Below are 17,492 nucleotides of genomic sequence, written 5' to 3' on the forward strand. Positions count from 1 at the left end.
ATAGATTTTGGCGGGGTCCGCTCGAACTGCAAGGTTATTGCGTTTGGTTCTGGATGAGGCGCAGCAACCCAGACCCTCTCCACCAGTGGAAGCAAGCGGCAAGACCAGATCCATCACATCAAGACAGGCATTGGATCATGCTCATTTGACGTGGGACCTCTATTCTCCGCTTCTGGAGTCTCTTGATTCCCGGCGCCTCGGGGAAACGAACTAAGGTCTGAGATGGGCACGTCGGCGCCTAAATTCATCAGCATGAGTCGCCTGCATACCGGACGTGCATGCTCCCCTGCTTGACCCCGGCTTGACCCCGGCTGTGTCAACCGTTCAGCTGGGATAGACCTGGATATTGTCATCTACAATATACCCTTTGCTATCGAGTGTCTGTGGTAACTGGTGCCATGAGGTGTTGCCGCTGGGGCTGTGCTCCAACGTAATCGCAAGCGGCCACATTACTGTCCACGCTTCTCACCCTCGTGCTCGCCAACAACGGATTCTACCATCGCCCCTCTCTTGCCCAGACTTCTGGACCAGGAAATCGCTCTGCCTTGGCATCTTCTTGTCTGGTGGCTCTAAGTTTGCACATACGGCCGATGTGCACGCCCGGGAGGCTGGGCGCTATACACAGCCACGGTGTATTGTTTGGAAGAGGGGATAACAAGGTCTTTTGCCCCGACACTTGAAACAGACTTCTCACACGAAAACGCCGCCTCCAAATTAAACTTGCATATTGAACAAGTGACCCCGGTGCAGAAACGCACCCCATGGCTTTTTCCAACCACACCTCGTCCCACCAGGGCTCGCTTCTGAGCCCAGTGGTAGTGTCGGGCTCTTCGGGCAGAGAGGTAAACCAACCCGGCATTCCATGCAGTGGCAAATCCAAACTAATCCCCGGTTATCAGCGGTCTGTGTCTGTCTCATCAGCGGCGGTCTCGTCATGCTCTGGAGCAACAGATTTGACTCGTAGCCCGACATCTTCTCCCTCGCAAGACATGGCGTGGAACCAAGATCCAGGCCGGTTGATGGTCCAGCATGCCTCGCATCGACATTCACAGTCGATCGATGGCGACACGTTACGACCGCGTTCGGACTCGTTCGCGTCCACTGCTTATACTATGGGACGTTCCAGGGCTGATTCTGACGTTGGCCACGCCCATTCTTCCAAAGCAGTCTATGATGATGTGCCCTTATCAGAAGCTTTGACACCGGACCCTCGCAATGAAGGCGATTTCCACGTTACCGATAATCGGTTTGCCTTCTCGCCCGGGCAGCTGAACAAAATGCAGAACCCTAAATCTCTTGCGGCCTTCCACGCCCTCGGGGGCTTACAAGGCCTCGAGCGGGGCCTGCGAACAGATTTACACGCAGGTTTATCTGTGGACGAAGCCCGGCTGACCGGTAAAGTCGACTTCCAGCAAGTGACACCACCATTATACAACAAACGTTCCTCGATAAGTATAGCACCACTCGACGCCAGCCCGGTAACCGCCGCGCCAGTATCAGATGGTGACGGCTCGCCGTTCGAAGACCGCATCCGTGTTTTCAGTCAGAATAAACTGCCAGCTCGAAAGTCGACTGGCTTCTTGAAGCTCTTTTGGATTGCATATAACGATAAAATAATTATCCTTTTGACCATTGCTGCTATTGTGTCATTATCACTGGGGATATATGAGACGGTGGACGGAGGCACAGGTGTCGACTGGGTGGAGGGTGTGGCTATCTGTGTGGCCATTCTGATTGTGACCATTGTCACTGCAGCCAATGACTGGCAGAAGGAAAGGCAATTTGCGAAACTTAACAAGAGAGTGAGTGCGATTCGATACAACTGAAGTTGATGACCGTCTAACCATTTGCAGAACAATGACCGCGAAGTGAAAGCTATTCGGTCAGGCAAGTCCACGATGATATCAATATACGACATCATGGTTGGTGACGTGCTTCACTTGGAGCCCGGTGACTCGATCCCCGCGGACGGGATCTTGATCTCGGGGCACGGTGTAAAATGCGATGAATCTTCGGCCACCGGCGAGTCAGATCAGATGAAGAAGATCGATGGCCAAGAAGTCTGGCAGCGGATCGTTGAGGGCACTGCGACAAAGAAACTTGACCCTTTTCTGATCTCTGGCAGCAACGTCCTCGAGGGCGTCGGCACGTATATGGTGACCAGCGTTGGTCCATACTCCACCTACGGACGGATCATGCTGTCGCTGCAGACCTCTAATGATCCTACACCTCTGCAAGTGAAGCTAGGTCGCCTAGCAGACTGGATTGGGTACTTGGGCTCAGCGTAAGGGCCCTATTATCCTTATTTCTATGACCGAAAGCCGCTAAGTCTATAAAACAGAGCTGCAATGATTCTATTTTTCGTCCTGTTGTTCCGGTTCATCGCCGATCTCCCGAGCCACCCTGACCAGAGCTCTGCTGTCAAGGGAAAGGAATTTGTAGATATTCTGATCGTTGCGGTTACTGTTATTGTTGTGGCCATCCCGGGTAAGTAACGATTCCAAGAACACTTGTCTCATCTTTCATAGCGCTGACAAGTTTCTCTACTTTTCAGAGGGCCTTCCTCTAGCAGTAACACTTGCTCTTGCTTTCGCCACAACCCGCATGGTCAAGGAGAACAACCTCGTCCGCGTCCTTCGAGCCTGCGAGACAATGGGAAATGCCACAGTTGTGTGCTCCGATAAAACGGGTACCCTCACCCAAAACAAAATGACAGTGGTTGCTGGTACTTGGGGTACAAGCCAAAGTTTCAGTCAGCCCTCTGAAAATGAAACTGAACCCGGTTCTATGGCCACTGCAGAGGCTTTTCGTCAATGCTCGGCTCCGGTGAGGGATCTTATCACCAAGAGTGTGGCTTTGAACTCCACTGCCTTTGAGGAGAATAAGGATGGTCGGAAACAATTTGTTGGGAGCAAGACCGAAGTCGCTCTTCTCCAAATGGCGCAGGACCACCTGGGCATGGATCTCGTCTCAGAGCGTGGGTCTGCGGAAATCGCCCAGCTTATTCCTTTTGACTCTTCGCGAAAATGCATGGGCGTTGTATACCGCAACTCCGATGCTGGATACCGCCTTCTTGTCAAGGGAGCAGCAGAGCTGATGGTCGGCGCCTGCACTTCATACATCACAGACATAGATGTGTCGAAGGAGAAGCTCCATACAGAGTCGCTATCCGAAAAGGACCAACAGAAGGTCTTATACACTATCGATCAATATGCCCAGGGATCTCTTCGAACCATCGGCATTGTCTACAAAGACTTTGCGATGTGGCCACCACAAGAGACTAATAAGCTGGAGTACGATTCATCTGCGGTCAACTTTGAGGATTTGTTCTACGACATGACCTGGGTCGGGGTCGTGGGTATTCAGGATCCCCTTCGGCCCGAAGTCCCGCCTGCGATTCGCAAATGCCATTCTGCTGGTGTGCAGGTCAAGATGGTCACCGGAGACAATGTTGCCACCGCGACCGCGATTGCCTCTTCTTGTGGCATCAAGACCGAGGATGGGCTGGTCATGGAAGGTCCTAAGTTTCGGCAGTTGTCGAACGAGGAAATGGACCTACTAATCCCCCATCTTCAAGTATTGGCACGCTCTTCGCCGGATGACAAGCGTATTCTCGTGGAGCGACTGAAGATTCTGGGCGAAACAGTCGCGGTTACGGGTGACGGCACCAATGACGGGCCTGCTTTGCGAACCGCAGACGTTGGCTTTTCCATGGGCATTGCCGGCACTGAGGTAGCCAAGGAGGCCAGCTCGATCATCCTTCTGGATGATAACTTCCGGTCAATTGTCACGGCTATCTCTTGGGGACGGGCGGTAAACGATGCCGTTGCCAAATTCTTGCAGTTCCAGATCACCGTCAACATTACCGCCGTGGCTCTGACGTTTGTGTCTTCGGTGTATAGCAGCTCAAACAGTAGTGTTCTGAATGCTGTGCAGCTTCTTTGGGTGAACCTGATCATGGACACTTTTGCCGCTCTGGCTTTGTAAGAAGCATCCCATGTCCCTGTGTTGTGTCTTCGCTAACATTCCCTTGCAGAGCCACTGACGCTCCAACCGAAAAGATCCTGGATCGAAAGCCGGTACCCAAAAGTGCCTCCCTTTTCACCTTCACTATGTGGAAGATGATCCTCGGACAAGCCATATATCAACTCGCCGTGACCTTCATGCTGTACTTTGCTGGGGACAAACTCCTCGGCTCACATCTGGACCACACCGATCTTGACCATCGATCAAAGCAACTCTCCACTGTTGTTTTCAACACGTTTGTCTGGATGCAGATTTTCAACGAGTTCAACAACCGCCGTCTTGACAACCGCTTCAATATTTTTGAGGGCATGTTTCGGAACTACTGGTTCTTGGGCATCAATGCCGTCATGGTTGGCGGACAAGTCATGATTGTATACGTTGGCGGCGAAGCTTTCGGCGTGACCCGACTCAGTGGTATTCTGTGGGGAGTCTGTTTGATCTGTGCCCTGGGCTGTTTGCCATGGGCCGTGGTCTTGCGCATCATGCCGGACCGCCATTTTGGCTTTGTGTTCAATGCTATCGTCAATGGCGTGACTGTTGCTCTGCAGCCGGTGTTTAAGGGCGGCAACGCCATTGCTCGTGCGTTCAAGTCTATCTTCGAGCCTGTGACTCGTTATATACGTCGGGTTTTCTCTCGACGAAGCTCCAAGACCGACGACTCTCCTGATTCTCCAATTGACATTTCATATAACACCCCTGCCGCAGACGAAGAGACTCCTGCTCCAACCAAACAGGGTAGTCAGGAAAATCCTGAGCGTCCCCAGACTCCATCGACGAGGGCGGTGCCTCCCATCACCGTTACTGTCTCGCCTTGACTTTGTCTTTTTGTGTTAGAAAGCGATGCTGTTATTAGCGGGTGTTTGGGCCTTGATATTCTGTAATGTAAATAGATGTCTATTCTAACGAGTGAATGGCGACACGGGAGGACAAGATCACGCTGCCTTCAAACTTGGTTCCCTTCATTTCTCCGTTTCATGAATATTCAACTTCCTCACGCAAGAAGTTGCCGCCCAAATGCCTCGATTGCATCCCGCAAGAGGGCAATGCGTCTCTCGTACTTTGCATTGTGGCTTGCCACCATGCCTTCCTGGTACTCCATCGGCAGGGTCATGTCTTTCTCAAGGACCAAATAAGTGCACGGCAAGTTTGCGTACGGATCGTCAGTCAAGGGACTTGTCAATATCGGCCTTGCAATCAACGTCGCCGCCGATTTCTCTGCGGTTGCTGCATCGACATCATTGAAGAGGAAGCGGGCCGGCTCAACGACCGTTCCCAGGCCTTCTGGTCCGTATTTCTGCTGGATATCAGTTCTCACACTCACTTCTCCCCTTTACCGGAACAAGACCTACGTGAAAGCGCATGAACGGTGCCGCAACCACCTAACCCTCCTCCGGCTGGTGAGATCACCACGGAGAACCGGGCGGGAGCCATTGTCGAGGATACTCGTGAGCACTCTGCAACTATTCCGTTGAATTCCAGCGACTGGCCGTGACTCGGTTTAATGTACTCCGGACGGCTCGAACGTCAACGGCGTCCTGGATACTTCGACCGGCCCCCACGCCCCGCCGCGGCTCATCAGGGCGCGTGCCTGAACCCTTTTTCTTAGAACGGGCGAGGTGGCACCTCCCCTGAAATCATCCTTGCGAATTCATGAGTCGTGGTCGACAGGGAACGTCACCACCTGCTCCCCGTTCGAGACGATAGATCCCCGGCGTCCTGGACGCCATGTCGTCCACCACGGAGAAGCCGACAAGAACGGGCATGCGCAACCCCATCCATAACCCGTTCCCAGCCTCGTTATCCAGTGCGTGCCCTGGGATCGCATTGGGGATGATGCAAGTGCTAATTGTGGCCAGGCGAGTGCAAAAAAGCGGCGAAGATCATCGACTCCTTTATCAACCCCGGCATCGTCGGGGATGGCGGGATTCCGCGCAAAATCCTCGGGTCTGCAAAGGTGAAACTGCAACATTTGTAGTCACATTAAACTGGAACCACAAGAACTAACCTTCGGCCCAGGCACTGATCATCTGTACTGTGTTCAAGATGGGCTTTCTTGGGTCCTTCCGCTTCGGGTCTGGGATCATTGTCGCCCGCATGCCCGATGGCAGCTGGACAGCTCCGTCCGCGGTGGCGCTCGGCGGCCTCGGCGGCGGCGGCCAATTCGGCGTGGAACTGACTGATTTCGTGTTCGTTCTGAGCACTGATGCAGCAGTTGCGACGTTCGTGGAGTCCGGCATTCTCACCCTGGGTACGAACATCTCCATCGCCCTGGGGCCGGGTCGAAGTGCTGAAACGGACGCGATGATCAGTACGAAGAGCGTGGCCGGCATCTACTCCTACTCAAAGACTCGTGGGGTGTACGGGGGTCTCACGCTCGAGGCGGGCACGATTGTCGAGCGTTCGTCGGCGAATAAAAAGCTCTATGAGCGGAAGCTGAAGGCCAAGCAGCTCCTTAGTGGGGAGATTCCCCCTCCACCGGACGCGGAGCCGCTCATACGTGTTTTGAACTCGGAATGTCTTCGTCCTCAGACGCTGGCTGAGGCTCCTCGCGGTGCTGAACAACCATCCTCGAGTCGGGAGGTACCACCTGTACAGCCTCTGCAGCTCGATATTGGGCAACCGATGGTCTTTGAATTAGATGCGCAGCCTGCGAATCTTCAGGTGGCCGCCAGTGACAGTCAAGAGACACCGCAAGAGCAGAACACTCAGGAGTCATCTCGAGAATTGAATCCTCAGGATACTCGAAAGTTAAACACACAAGAGCAACCTCAAGAAATGAATCCTCATGATACTCGAAAGTTGACTGAACAAGCGACACCTCAAGAGCAGAATACCCAAGAGTCACATCCAGGAACAAACCCCCAGGATAGTCGAGAGTTAAATATACAGGAGGCGCCGCGAGAATCAAGCACTCAAGAGCAACGTCAAGAAATGAACCCGCAGGATAATCCTCGAGAGTTGAATACACAAGAAGCACCTCGCGAATTAGCTGACACGGAGATTCAAGAACCCCCTCTGGATTCGGCCCCCGTGTCTACTCAAGAAGGACCTCACGAATCTCCCAGCGATCATGAAACGGCTTGCGAGTTAGCTACCAGCATAACTCGAGAAACCCGCCGCGAGCTTACTGCCAGCGATGCCGCAGAGACATCCCCCGACCCGGGAAACCCACGAACTCAGGGCTGATTGCCGCGCAATGTTCGTTTCTCCTTTTCCTTCGCTTTTCTTGCAAATTTACGTGATATCCAGTTTCTTCAAGTCCGCGCCTTTCTTAGCGAGGCAGCACTTTGAATGTGCTTGATCTTGATCACTTACGTGTGCTCCTGCAACCTGTGTTAGAGCTTTGTGATCTTCAGTTTGACAATGGACATATCTATATTCTGCTATGACATAGAGATACCAGTTGATCAATGTATTCCTGCTTTTGAACAATCTGCGCTGCTCATTGATGCGATTGTTATTGCAAATCTTTCGAACGAAGAGCATCCCCTGAATTAGCCTGTCACCAGCCTGACTATCCGGCCGACAGATATCTGAGTTATACCACCTATTGGTTTGCAGTTCTGTCGTTTCCTTGCGTCCCCTCGTATGCGTTTCCATTGCTTGCCACTGAAACGTTCAATGAGCTTGGCCTGGGCCAGGAGTCATTTGCCTGATATAGCTTACAGGTCTATCATAAGAACAGTGTCCACAAGGATAGTCATGGAGGTATGGTTCTTAGGGGAAAGAAAACGAAATACATTGACGAAGTGTTTTGATATTGGTGAGAGTTGGGTATCAAAGTAAATCACACACACAGACACACAAAAGAAAAAAGAAAAAGAAGGAAAAGCGTTCAAAGTGAGCTTTCCAAGTTTAATGTACAGCTTTTCATGAGCCAAGACCGACCCTCTTATACTCAGGCAAGGCCCATTTCACCATCCATTCAGAAGCAAGGACTTCCCTAGCAGAAGCCCGATCATCAGGCCGGAAGGAAAGCATTGACTTCAGCATTGAGAGAAGGGCATCTCGCTCGTCTGGCTCAAATAATAACATCCCCTCCGCGTGTCGAGGCTGCTGTACACTATCCTCAAACCGGTCCTCCAGTGATCGATACGACCCTCGATTTATCGGCCTGCCATCCTCGCTGAACTTGTTCTGCCGCGCTTCCCATCTGTTCCACCACTCCGGTGGCAATATACCACGTGCATCAACATGCTCGCGGGTCATGTCGTCCTCGGTTGCGAGAAACCCTTCAAATAGGGGGCTTTGTGCAATGATGTCCCATATCGAGCAGGCGAGCGACCAGGTATCCGACGAAAAAGAAAGTGGCGTTTCCGGTTCGAATCGAGTCTCTGGAGGGCGATTCGCAAGAGTGTGAGACTCGAATCTATCGCGCTGGGCAGGGGAGAAAGCCTCGCCCAAGTCGGAGAGTAGTAACTTGGCTTCTGGAAGTACAAGTTTCTCACTCGCATCTCCCAACCAGACTGGTAGAATGCCGCATGATGGGACACATGGCGGAAGCTCTTTCTGATCGAAACGGATCACGGCCTGAGACTCTGGCTCGCCATACATCTCGTATAATTTTTCCTCTGACAGTTGATCAACCCCAGAGGGTAGTTGGAGAAGAACGTTGCCATAGTGGATGTCCCCATGAGCAAGCCCTTGTGCGTGTAGATATTCAACTGCAAGTGCAAGCTGTGCTGCTAACGCCCGGGCAACTTCTAGGCTGAAAAGGCGAATATATGATCCATCTTTTGCATCGGACAGACTCATCCTCGCCGGACTTGTCACATAGCACGCATGTGTACCATTCGGTCCTTGGATCTTGAAGCTGTCTAGGATGAGAGGTAACATGGTCTTCCCCAGACTCTTGTCCGAACGCTGTCGCGAGCGGGAAAGGCTCGAAAGCACTTCGAGTTCGTACGGATTTGAGTCTGCTGTACAGACTTTGATGGCGACGTATTTGCTGGTTCTCTCATCTCGCGCCAGCCAAATGGTGGAGTACGAGCCATGGTCGAGTTTGTGAACTACCCGATAGCGATCGTGGAACCAGTGTCCGATCGCCACGGGGTGGTAGCCCCCTGCTCTGTATCTTTCCAATTTCTCCACATCCTCGGTGGGAACGTATGAGTGATGGACTGTGGACTCGCTTTTTGATGCCTTGGGCTTGTTGGTAGAAGTAGAAAACGTGCAGCGGAATCGGCAGAGGTAAAGCAATGTCCCTGATGTCTTGCCCGTGAAGGGATGAGGCCGAGAAGACAACAGGGGCGAATGCGAAAGCCTCAGGAGGGACACCACTGATCTCCTCGTGGTTTCATCGCTTGCAAACTTCAATTTCTCGAAGGAATGCCTGGCGGATAGGTCCTCCCTTCGAATGGACTCGCAATGTAGATCAGGGCAGGTCGCGAGCCGCGCGCCAAGTGATGCTTGAGGTGAACTCCGAGCCGCGGGCGCCAACTGAAACAGGATCTGCTTCATGAACCAACCTCATGAACAAGTATGTTTCAAGTCGGCAGGGATCGGAATTCCAAATCTGACTTTCTCAGATCAGACCCACAGATCTACACGGCCTGTATTTTCAGAAGTTGACTCATATCTCGATGCAACTATAGCCTATGGTTTAGTGCTCGCTTGCTAATATACAGGACAGGATGAGCCAGAAAAGATTTCATTCCCGGATGCGTGTTTACATATGGCTATGTATCCATTCGTCCTCCGCTAGCTCCTTTGCGGAACTGCGCTTGTCAGGTTCCCACTGCAGCATTTTGCGCATGAAACGGAGAAAAGCCTCTCTCTCAGGCTTCCCCTCGAGGGTGGTTTCTCTCTCCTCAAGCGGAACCCGATCTCCCAATAAATCTGGTGTGAGGAAATCACGAAATCACCTAGAGCCATCTGGTTAGTGGATCTGGGTGCCAGAATTCCCTAGGCGATGTAAAAATATGAGGCTTGTTTACCTTCACTTGAGAAGAACTTGGCTCTTAGCTCCCCTTGGGTAAGAAGGCTTGAAGGCGGCGGACCAAGAAGGCTGATCATCTCGGCCAGATGTGCTCGACTTCGGTATCTCTCGAATTGTGGATCATGGCCTGTAAACAAGGAACCGCCTTCGTACATATCCCAAATCTATGATCAGCTATTAGCAGAGATCGCTCTTTAGTCAGGCTTTTGCCTTACCATGCACCCCACGTTCCAAATGTCGGCACTATACGTCCATGGAACCCCTAGAATCACTTCCGGAGCTCGATAGATCATAGGTTGGACGAATACCGAGTGATATTGACCGAACATGGCCGAACCAAAATCGCAAAGAACCGGGGAGCCAACTTGTTTAGGTACTTTGAGTTCCTGGGACATATAGATAGTTCTCCCATCGGAGTCTACCTTCCTCGGAACAGGTCGTTGAAGTTCGTACTCTTCGAAGTCAGTGAAGACTGAATCATCCTTGATACCAAACATGATATTGTCGGCCTTGATGTCTATGAGCAAAACGTAAGTAAACAATCAATGTAGAGGGATATAAGGCAACAAACCAGTGTGTGCAATCTGGCATTCAGTATGAAGATAGTCCAATGCTAGAAATAGGCGATGGAGAACGACCGCGATGACTGCCGAGGGTAGCCTCTCCACTGGGTTGCGGCGTAAGAAAGCCAAGACACTCTCCCATAATGGAGGGTGCACGAGGCATCGATGCTTGTCTTGAGGTCCGTCAATGTCGAATGTATCAAGCAATGTTCTGATAAGCTCGCGACCAGGATGGGCGGTTGGAGATTGCTCTATGTGTCTATATATATTAAGCTCGTTATCCACTTGCTGGCCTAAAGACGAAGCCTGGATAAAGATCTTGAGCATAACATAACGACGGCGACTGTAACCACGTAGATAAGCACCTCTGATAAGCCATTTGTAAACATCATTGGGGATCTTACTCTAGATCCCGTGCAAGCCACGCAGTTGAGGTAGATCCATATCCCAACTTGCCGATGACTTGATATCGCTCCTTGATGACTTCTCCTATTCGGGTTGGGTAATACTGCGAGGATATATAGTCCCGGAGACTCTCTTCTTCGATTTTGTGCCATTCAGGTATGCGAACGAAGTTCGGGTTGGAGAAATCAAGAGGTTTCCATCTTCGCCCGAGCTGGGGCAAAGATCGCAGAAGCGATGAAAGCATGGTCTGAAAAGCAGCTTTATCATGTGGAATTTTGTAGATCGACAAGACAGTGGGATGGATTTGGTGTAGACTCGAGCGTCTTGATGTCTGGTTGCTAAGACAACAGGGGTGAAGGGTATATCACCAAGTCAGGTGATCCAGCCCCGGAACAGATATACAGTTCTAGGTCTTATGTAGACGGAACATATGCTCATAGAGTAGTTTTATACTTCTTGATGTAGCCTAATATACGGGTTATAGATGTTGAAGAATCGCTCCAAGGCCAAAGGCCTACATGCAGGGGTTGGGATTGTCTAAGATTCATATGCAACAATGAAAACGAGTGCTTCGCAGGTCGTTGCAAATCCGACTCGACCAACGATCTGTGGGGTTGTGAGTTCGGGGTTTGCTCAGATCTAGTCTCACGTCAGATTGATGCGCATCAACGAAAGAGGCAGTGGAGCTCTCTATCACGCCAGTCAACACGCAGAGTACGTGTGACTCGAAGTCATTGCCGAATAAGGAGGAACAAGTATAGAGGTCCAGGGACGCCACAGATACAACTGGTCCAGCGCATCTGTTCATTGGTCGAGCTGAAGGAGTCGTTCATGCACCAGCGGGCCCGCAGCGGTTCATGCCAACAGCCCCGCGGAATGCGTCCTAGAGCAGCCAGACTTGACAAGGTTCTTGTGAGGCTCTGGCATGCATAGTATACTCCTATGGATGGCATGGTTTACTTGTTACTTTCCTTGCGCAATCTCCTTGAAAGAGCTACATCCATCTAGGCGGGACCCGTTCTTCTATATCAAGGTACTATGGGTATAACCAACGGAAGGGGAACATGTCCCAAGGCTTTTTAGCAGCTGTTAGTGTATATCCTTCCAGGTTTTGGAAGGTAGCCTCCCTCAAAGGGGAGATCGTTCATACTGTTACGGCACTCATCCTGTTCTATAGTAAGTGGGTCCCAATGCGCTGGCTTTGGGCCTCAAGTTTAGGCAGGAAATGTGATGTATGAAGCGGGGTATATCATAATGGAACAACAGATCAGTTCTGATTTCCGCTCATAAAGGGACACAGACAGCCAGTGATCTTCGCTTCTTCTCCAAAAGGATGCGTTCATTAAACCAATCAAATGATCTACGTCCTTGCCTGGTCGTTCAGCCTCTAACACATACATATCTTGGGAATCCTAAATTTTCAGCCCCTCATGGAGTCATCCAACCAGGTTTTCTATTGAGATAAGACCCAGAGACTGACACGTAGCCTTCCTGTCTTCGACTGCACCCTTTGTGAGATCGGAAGCCGGCGGTCCCTAACGAAGTATCCATGGATTGTATTCGAGATCATAGTCTGGCTATCAACCATGGATCCATATGAAGAAGCTTTTCTAGGCTCAAACATCTATATAGAGATGAGCGACTGAGACTTGGTTTTGGGTCTAAAGTACAAAAACCCCGCCTAGGTGTACTTTTGCGCAGGTCACCAGGACAAAATCCCTCTGGTGGCCCCGCGATACGCCTATCCAAGTTGCCGGTTGCGCTCTAGCAACCCTCGCATAGTGGCATGTTCCTTAGCGCCGTACAAGCGGCAAATGCGTTCGTGATGGCGAGATATGTAGATGGCTTCTGCCCCGCAGACCTCTTTCTCTCTTTTTCTTCCTTTCCCAGCTCAAGATTCTTCCTTTCTGCTCTGAATCTTTTTTTGCCTTTCTTCCTGGGTAGAATTCCTTCCATCTCGGCGACTTCAATCTATCACAATCGTCATGATTATGCATACCTTCAGCCTCTTTTCTATGAATCCTATCCTTTATCTCATCTCGAGCTGCCTACTTCTTGTCCTGCTCGCGCGCTTCTCCCACAGATTCGGCTTAAGAGGCATCGGCAAGAGGATTTTAGAGGAGTGCTCCAAGGCGTATACCTCCCACGCGCAGCTGAATAATCATGAAGTTGCGACGACATACGCAGAGATGATTGAAAAAGAGGGCGCTGGGTCCTGGCCCCCGAGATCTGATTTCGATCGCTGGCCGGCTGTCTTCGTGCCATATCAAGAGATCTACCAGCAGCTGCTGCCGCTCCTCAGTACAACCGAGCCCTCCCTCGATGACGAGGTTAATATCGCACGATGCCAGAACTATCGGTCGTTGATGCGAAAGCTGTTGGCTGAAAAGATTAACCTCGACGAGGTCGAGCGCTTCTTGACTGATGTGGAATTTGGAAAGCATACGTCCTTTTCTCGTGAAGCGTACAATGGCTTCTATGCTTGTGTCTCCGTTTCTCGGCATGCATACCGGTAAGTGTCCAGCGAATGGCGACATACCGATCCGAGTCCTCATTTCTTGTCTAGGTGGGCGACTGTGCCCGTTGTCAAAGTCGCACAGATGGAGAAATTTGTGGACTTTCCTCGTGAGCTTGTGGTTCCCTGGGCCTATCTGAAGCGTTACTACGGGGTCATCGCCGATGGGGGCAACAACACCGCAAACATTCTTCACACCTTCAACGTTCACGGTGAACGAGTCTTGAAGATAAATGTTGGCGTGCCAGCTGCGATCATGACGGCAGAAGAAATATTCTTCCGCATCTTCTACGACGTTGAACTGATGGTAAGAGTTTCATGATGACCAGCGTGAAGAGCCACTATTGACTATTTCTAGGCTTTGCCTATCTACAATGAAATGGTTCAATCCATTCTATGTTTCGAAGGAAATAGAACTTCGTGCTGTGTGGGTCATCTCGAAAACATCAATAGCCAGCTCCATCATCTTCTAAAAACCTTCTATGAGAATCTCCACGATACTCGCATGCCGCGCTCAATCTGGCTCAGATATGTTCAGGGCTTCCAGGCCTGGGGTATTGGAGAACTGATTGACGGAAGATTTGTCAAATACGATGGGCTCTCTGGAAACAACGCACTGGCTTTTCAAGCACTGGACGCGTTTCTCGGCATGCCTCTCTATCTCAAGGACGAAGATATGACCCGCTACATTCCTGTCCGACAAAGGAACTTGGTGTACACTCTGCAGAAATACTGTTTTCGAGGCCGAATCGAAGGAAAGGACGGAGAGCGAGTGGCAGAGCTTTTCAAGATGATCGCAAAGCAACTCAAGGTATGTCGTTTCCGTTGTCAAATGGATAACGCCGCTAAGCTTTCGTAGGTTTTCAGAGCAGCTCATAAAACACGGGTCATGCCCTACTTGTATGAGCCAGCTCCCGAGAGACTGGTGATGACGGCTGGCAAATCGGTCATAGAGGGCAGCACTCAAAAGGAAACTCAAGCGGCTTTGGATTCTCTGCAGCAGTTGCTTGTTTCGAGAATGGACCAGACTAAATGATTGGCGGCCATACAATGAACTACGTTGGATGACGAGTTGGACCTTTATCCGAGCAATGAGTGGGAATTTGTTGTTTACTACTATAGTTAAATATAGCTTGATTCTGTTTCGCAATGGCGTGTTGGGGAGGGAGAAGTTGTTTCTTGGGCTGGCAATGTCTTGGAATTTCAGCAAATCGTTTATAAAGTGCCTAAGTGCATGAGGAGCTATTTGCGGCACCTCCCTCACTTCTCCTCGTGTAAGATGATAAAATATAGTACTATAATAGCTAGACCGAGTACAAATGCTCTTATAGAGTAAAAGATTAGATCGCAGCGTTGAGTATGTCCTTTCTGCCTGAGGCATCCAGCCACTCCATCTCCACCAACAGCTCCTCCGCCTCTCCTCCATCGACTCCCCCAATTGACCCTTCTATTCCAGCCTACAGTCTCCGATTGCTTCAATCGTCCATACACGGCTCTGTCTCCGTCTCCTATCCCTACGATCCGGCCTCTTCTCCCACCCCAACCTCGCCCCGCCCGAGATCGTGGCCCCCCATCCCCGATCTCCCCGCTTCCACCGCACCGATCTACCAAGCAGGCTACCCTGACCCTCACCCGGCCTCGATACCTTGACTCCGCACTCTTCAGTGATTCAAGCTCCATCCCAAAACCAATCCACCACCCGCACTTTCGGCCTGCCAACGACTCCCACCCAACCCCGCCACAATGTCGCAACTCAACTACCGCACCATCAACATCGACCAGCTCGACCCGGAGTCGTCGGTCAACTTCCCCATGGAAACCCTCCTCCCCGCCACGCTGCCCCAACCCGAGACGGCCAGCGACGCGGCCAACATCGCGACGCAGGTGCGCCAGCAGCTGCGCGGCGGGGACCCCGAGGGCGCGCTGCGCCTCGTTCTGGACACAGCACCGCTCGGAGGCGACGACCGCGCCAAGGAGGTGCACCTGGCCACCGTGATTGAGGTGCTGCAGGGCATTCGGCAGGGCGAGATGACTCGGGTACTGGAGGGTGTGTGTGGTGCCGAGGGCGGGTCAGAGCGGGCCGATTGCTTGATGAAGTATCTGTATGTGTTTCCTCTGGGCTGGCATCTACAACGGGATGCCGACAGCATGCGCTAACTTGGCGTCCAAACAGCTACAAAGGAATGTCCTCCTCCAGCTCCGGTGGCGGGGCTCAGTCGCCGCGCAAGTCGGTCTCTCCGCAGAGCACAGGCGGCTTCTCGCAAATCCAGGCTCGCAACTTGGGCGAAGGTGGCGGTGGTCAGCAGATGAGCGTGCTGCTCAATTGGCACGAGAAGCTGGTGGACTTGGCCGGCACCGGGTCGATTGTGCGAGTCATGACCGACCGCCGGACGGTTTAAGAAGACGCTGGGTCGAATCGATGTCGTGTTTTGCTTGGCGGTCTTTGGGTAGAGGCTTGATTGCATCTGATATATTCCTTTCTGTCGAAACTCTGGCTTTTGCGTGGCTTTCAGCGTAGTGGTTTTACAATGATATACTAAAACATCATGTTGAGTGCCCTCCACCCGATTCAACTAGGTATTTTGCAGATCCTATGGCCTTTCGAAGTCACCACCGCCCAGAATATCCTTGAGGTTGAGATCGCCGCTTCCGCGTTGCAGTGGCTGAGGCTGGTTCTTGCCCTCCTTCCAGCCGATCATATAGATTATGCGGAACGTTGCCGGGATGCCGCGCGCATCTTCCTCCATATGCAGAGCACGATAAATAGCCTCATTGGCCAGTAAGACGTCCCGCGACAAAGGACCAGCCTCCCGATGCATGATGGCATTGCTTTCCCCCATGGCCTGCAGGTCCTGCATAAGGGCAAAGGTATCCGGAAACTCGACCACGATATCCTCGACGTCAACAGTAAGCATCTTGAACCCAGCCCGTGTCAACAGACTCCCAACGTCTCTCACGTCTGCCAGCGGTGACACATGAGGGCTCACGCCACCGCGCCGCTCGAGGTCCGCCAGCTGCAGTGACCCTCGAAGCTCGAAGAGCGTATCGCCGCCGAACATCGCCGCAATGAACGGACTATCCGGCTTGAGAATAGTATTGACCTGGTTGAGCAAGGCAGGCAGGTCATTAATCCAATGAATCGAGAGGGACGACAGGACAGCATCAAATGTGTTCGGCCGGTACGGCAGCGTCTCTAAATCGGGGATGACATCGCGATGGATATCGATCTCTTTATTGAAAGGCAGGTCCTCATCCCGGTGCAATAGCGCACGCGATGTCTCGACGCAGGTGAGTTTTGAGATGCGCTCCGCCAGCGGTGGTGTTGTCGTGCCCTCCGGTGCCGCCATGTCCAGGTTGGGCGTTGTCAGAGCTCGTGCAATGTTGCAGCTGTTGGCGCCGAGATCGAGCACATTGGGAAACCCTCGTTTGATATCCTAGCAGGCAGGATCGATTAGAAGCTGTCAATGGTGAACGACCAGCTGCCCTTGTTCCAAGCTTACCAGCAGCCGTTCGCATAACCGCAACGCCACCTCGTCTTTCAGGTAGTCCACTTTTCGGCTCTCTTCAACATCTTGGGCAGCTCTGTCCTTCTGTAAATGCTTTGTCTTGCGATTGAAGACCTCCAGCGTGGGGTTTCCGGACGTTTGGTTTGCGTATGTCCGGACGGTCGACGTCGCGGCGAGGCATCGCCGGGAGAAATTAGACCGAATGGAATGGAATGAGATCATGATGGGCATTTCAGGCGAGGTGCTTAATTAGAGAGGAATGTTGCGAGCGCTTTAAGCCATTATGCGGGTTGCGTCGCGGGGAAGGGAGAAGTTGGAGACAACTGGGTCTTAAATTTTGTTTCTGACGTCGATTGTTGATGCGGAACCTCCGCAGCTCAACCTCCGCGATCGAGCACGCCCTTCCTCGCGCCCGCCAGCGCCTCGCGGGTCGTTCGATTTGAACCCAATCTTTCGTTGCTATTGTACATACGCCCTGCCAGTATTGACAGCCATTTGTCTCTAGCGCCGCCCTGGTATGTTCTCGCGCATCGGCGTGG

The 17,492-nt window shown here is 51.9% G+C and overlaps 8 protein-coding genes across 8 annotated transcripts; 4 read left to right on the plus strand and 4 right to left on the minus strand.

The window, feature by feature from the left end:
• Nucleotides 1–752: 752 nt before the first annotated feature.
• pmcB (putative calcium-translocating P-type ATPase(PMCA-type)) lies at nucleotides 753–4,841 on the plus strand (the record flags this gene model as incomplete). Its single annotated transcript, XM_056945731.1, has 5 exons — nucleotides 753–1,802; nucleotides 1,854–2,284; nucleotides 2,342–2,487; nucleotides 2,555–3,983; nucleotides 4,037–4,841. Coding segments are annotated over 5 exons (3,861 nt in total), but the record flags the coding sequence as incomplete, so codon positions are not given.
• A 176-nt stretch (nucleotides 4,842–5,017) lies between these two features.
• N7459_006564 (uncharacterized protein) lies at nucleotides 5,018–5,457 on the minus strand (the record flags this gene model as incomplete). Its single annotated transcript, XM_056945732.1, has 2 exons — nucleotides 5,018–5,354; nucleotides 5,411–5,457. The coding sequence occupies 2 exons, from the start codon at nucleotides 5,455–5,457 to the stop codon at nucleotides 5,018–5,020; spliced, it is 384 nt and encodes a 127-aa protein (XP_056797731.1).
• A 294-nt stretch (nucleotides 5,458–5,751) lies between these two features.
• Nucleotides 5,752–7,212, plus strand: N7459_006565 (lipid-binding SYLF domain-containing protein; the record flags this gene model as incomplete). Its single annotated transcript, XM_056945733.1, has 3 exons — nucleotides 5,752–5,830; nucleotides 5,883–5,980; nucleotides 6,043–7,212. 3 exons carry the CDS (start codon nucleotides 5,752–5,754, stop codon nucleotides 7,210–7,212), a joined length of 1,347 nt encoding a protein of 448 aa, XP_056797732.1.
• Nucleotides 7,213–7,896: 684 nt separating this feature from the next.
• Nucleotides 7,897–9,486, minus strand: N7459_006566 (uncharacterized protein; the record flags this gene model as incomplete). The annotated part of the gene is made up of 1 exon (XM_056945734.1): nucleotides 7,897–9,486. One exon carries the CDS (start codon nucleotides 9,484–9,486, stop codon nucleotides 7,897–7,899), a length of 1,590 nt encoding a protein of 529 aa, XP_056797733.1.
• A 208-nt stretch (nucleotides 9,487–9,694) lies between these two features.
• Nucleotides 9,695–11,176, minus strand: N7459_006567 (uncharacterized protein; the record flags this gene model as incomplete). Its single annotated transcript, XM_056945735.1, has 5 exons — nucleotides 9,695–9,864; nucleotides 9,963–10,128; nucleotides 10,180–10,481; nucleotides 10,536–10,870; nucleotides 10,932–11,176. The coding sequence occupies 5 exons, from the start codon at nucleotides 11,174–11,176 to the stop codon at nucleotides 9,695–9,697; spliced, it is 1,218 nt and encodes a 405-aa protein (XP_056797734.1).
• A 1,945-nt stretch (nucleotides 11,177–13,121) lies between these two features.
• Nucleotides 13,122–14,306, plus strand: N7459_006568 (uncharacterized protein; the record flags this gene model as incomplete). Its single annotated transcript, XM_056945736.1, has 3 exons — nucleotides 13,122–13,444; nucleotides 13,499–13,754; nucleotides 13,935–14,306. 3 exons carry the CDS (start codon nucleotides 13,122–13,124, stop codon nucleotides 14,304–14,306), a joined length of 951 nt encoding a protein of 316 aa, XP_056797735.1.
• Nucleotides 14,307–15,190: 884 nt separating this feature from the next.
• On the plus strand, nucleotides 15,191–15,846 carry N7459_006569 (actin-related protein 2/3 complex subunit 5 family protein; the record flags this gene model as incomplete). Its single annotated transcript, XM_056945737.1, has 2 exons — nucleotides 15,191–15,549; nucleotides 15,621–15,846. The coding sequence occupies 2 exons, from the start codon at nucleotides 15,191–15,193 to the stop codon at nucleotides 15,844–15,846; spliced, it is 585 nt and encodes a 194-aa protein (XP_056797736.1).
• A 192-nt stretch (nucleotides 15,847–16,038) lies between these two features.
• N7459_006570 (uncharacterized protein) lies at nucleotides 16,039–17,175 on the minus strand (the record flags this gene model as incomplete). The annotated part of the gene is made up of 2 exons (XM_056945738.1): nucleotides 16,039–16,881; nucleotides 16,948–17,175. 2 exons carry the CDS (start codon nucleotides 17,173–17,175, stop codon nucleotides 16,039–16,041), a joined length of 1,071 nt encoding a protein of 356 aa, XP_056797737.1.
• Between the last annotated feature and the right edge of the window lie 317 nt (nucleotides 17,176–17,492).

Source organism: Penicillium hispanicum (assembly GCF_028827665.1).
Source record: "Penicillium hispanicum strain IBT 35686 chromosome Unknown utg000006l_segment0_segment0, whole genome shotgun sequence".
NCBI lineage: Eukaryota > Fungi > Ascomycota > Eurotiomycetes > Eurotiales > Aspergillaceae > Penicillium > Penicillium hispanicum.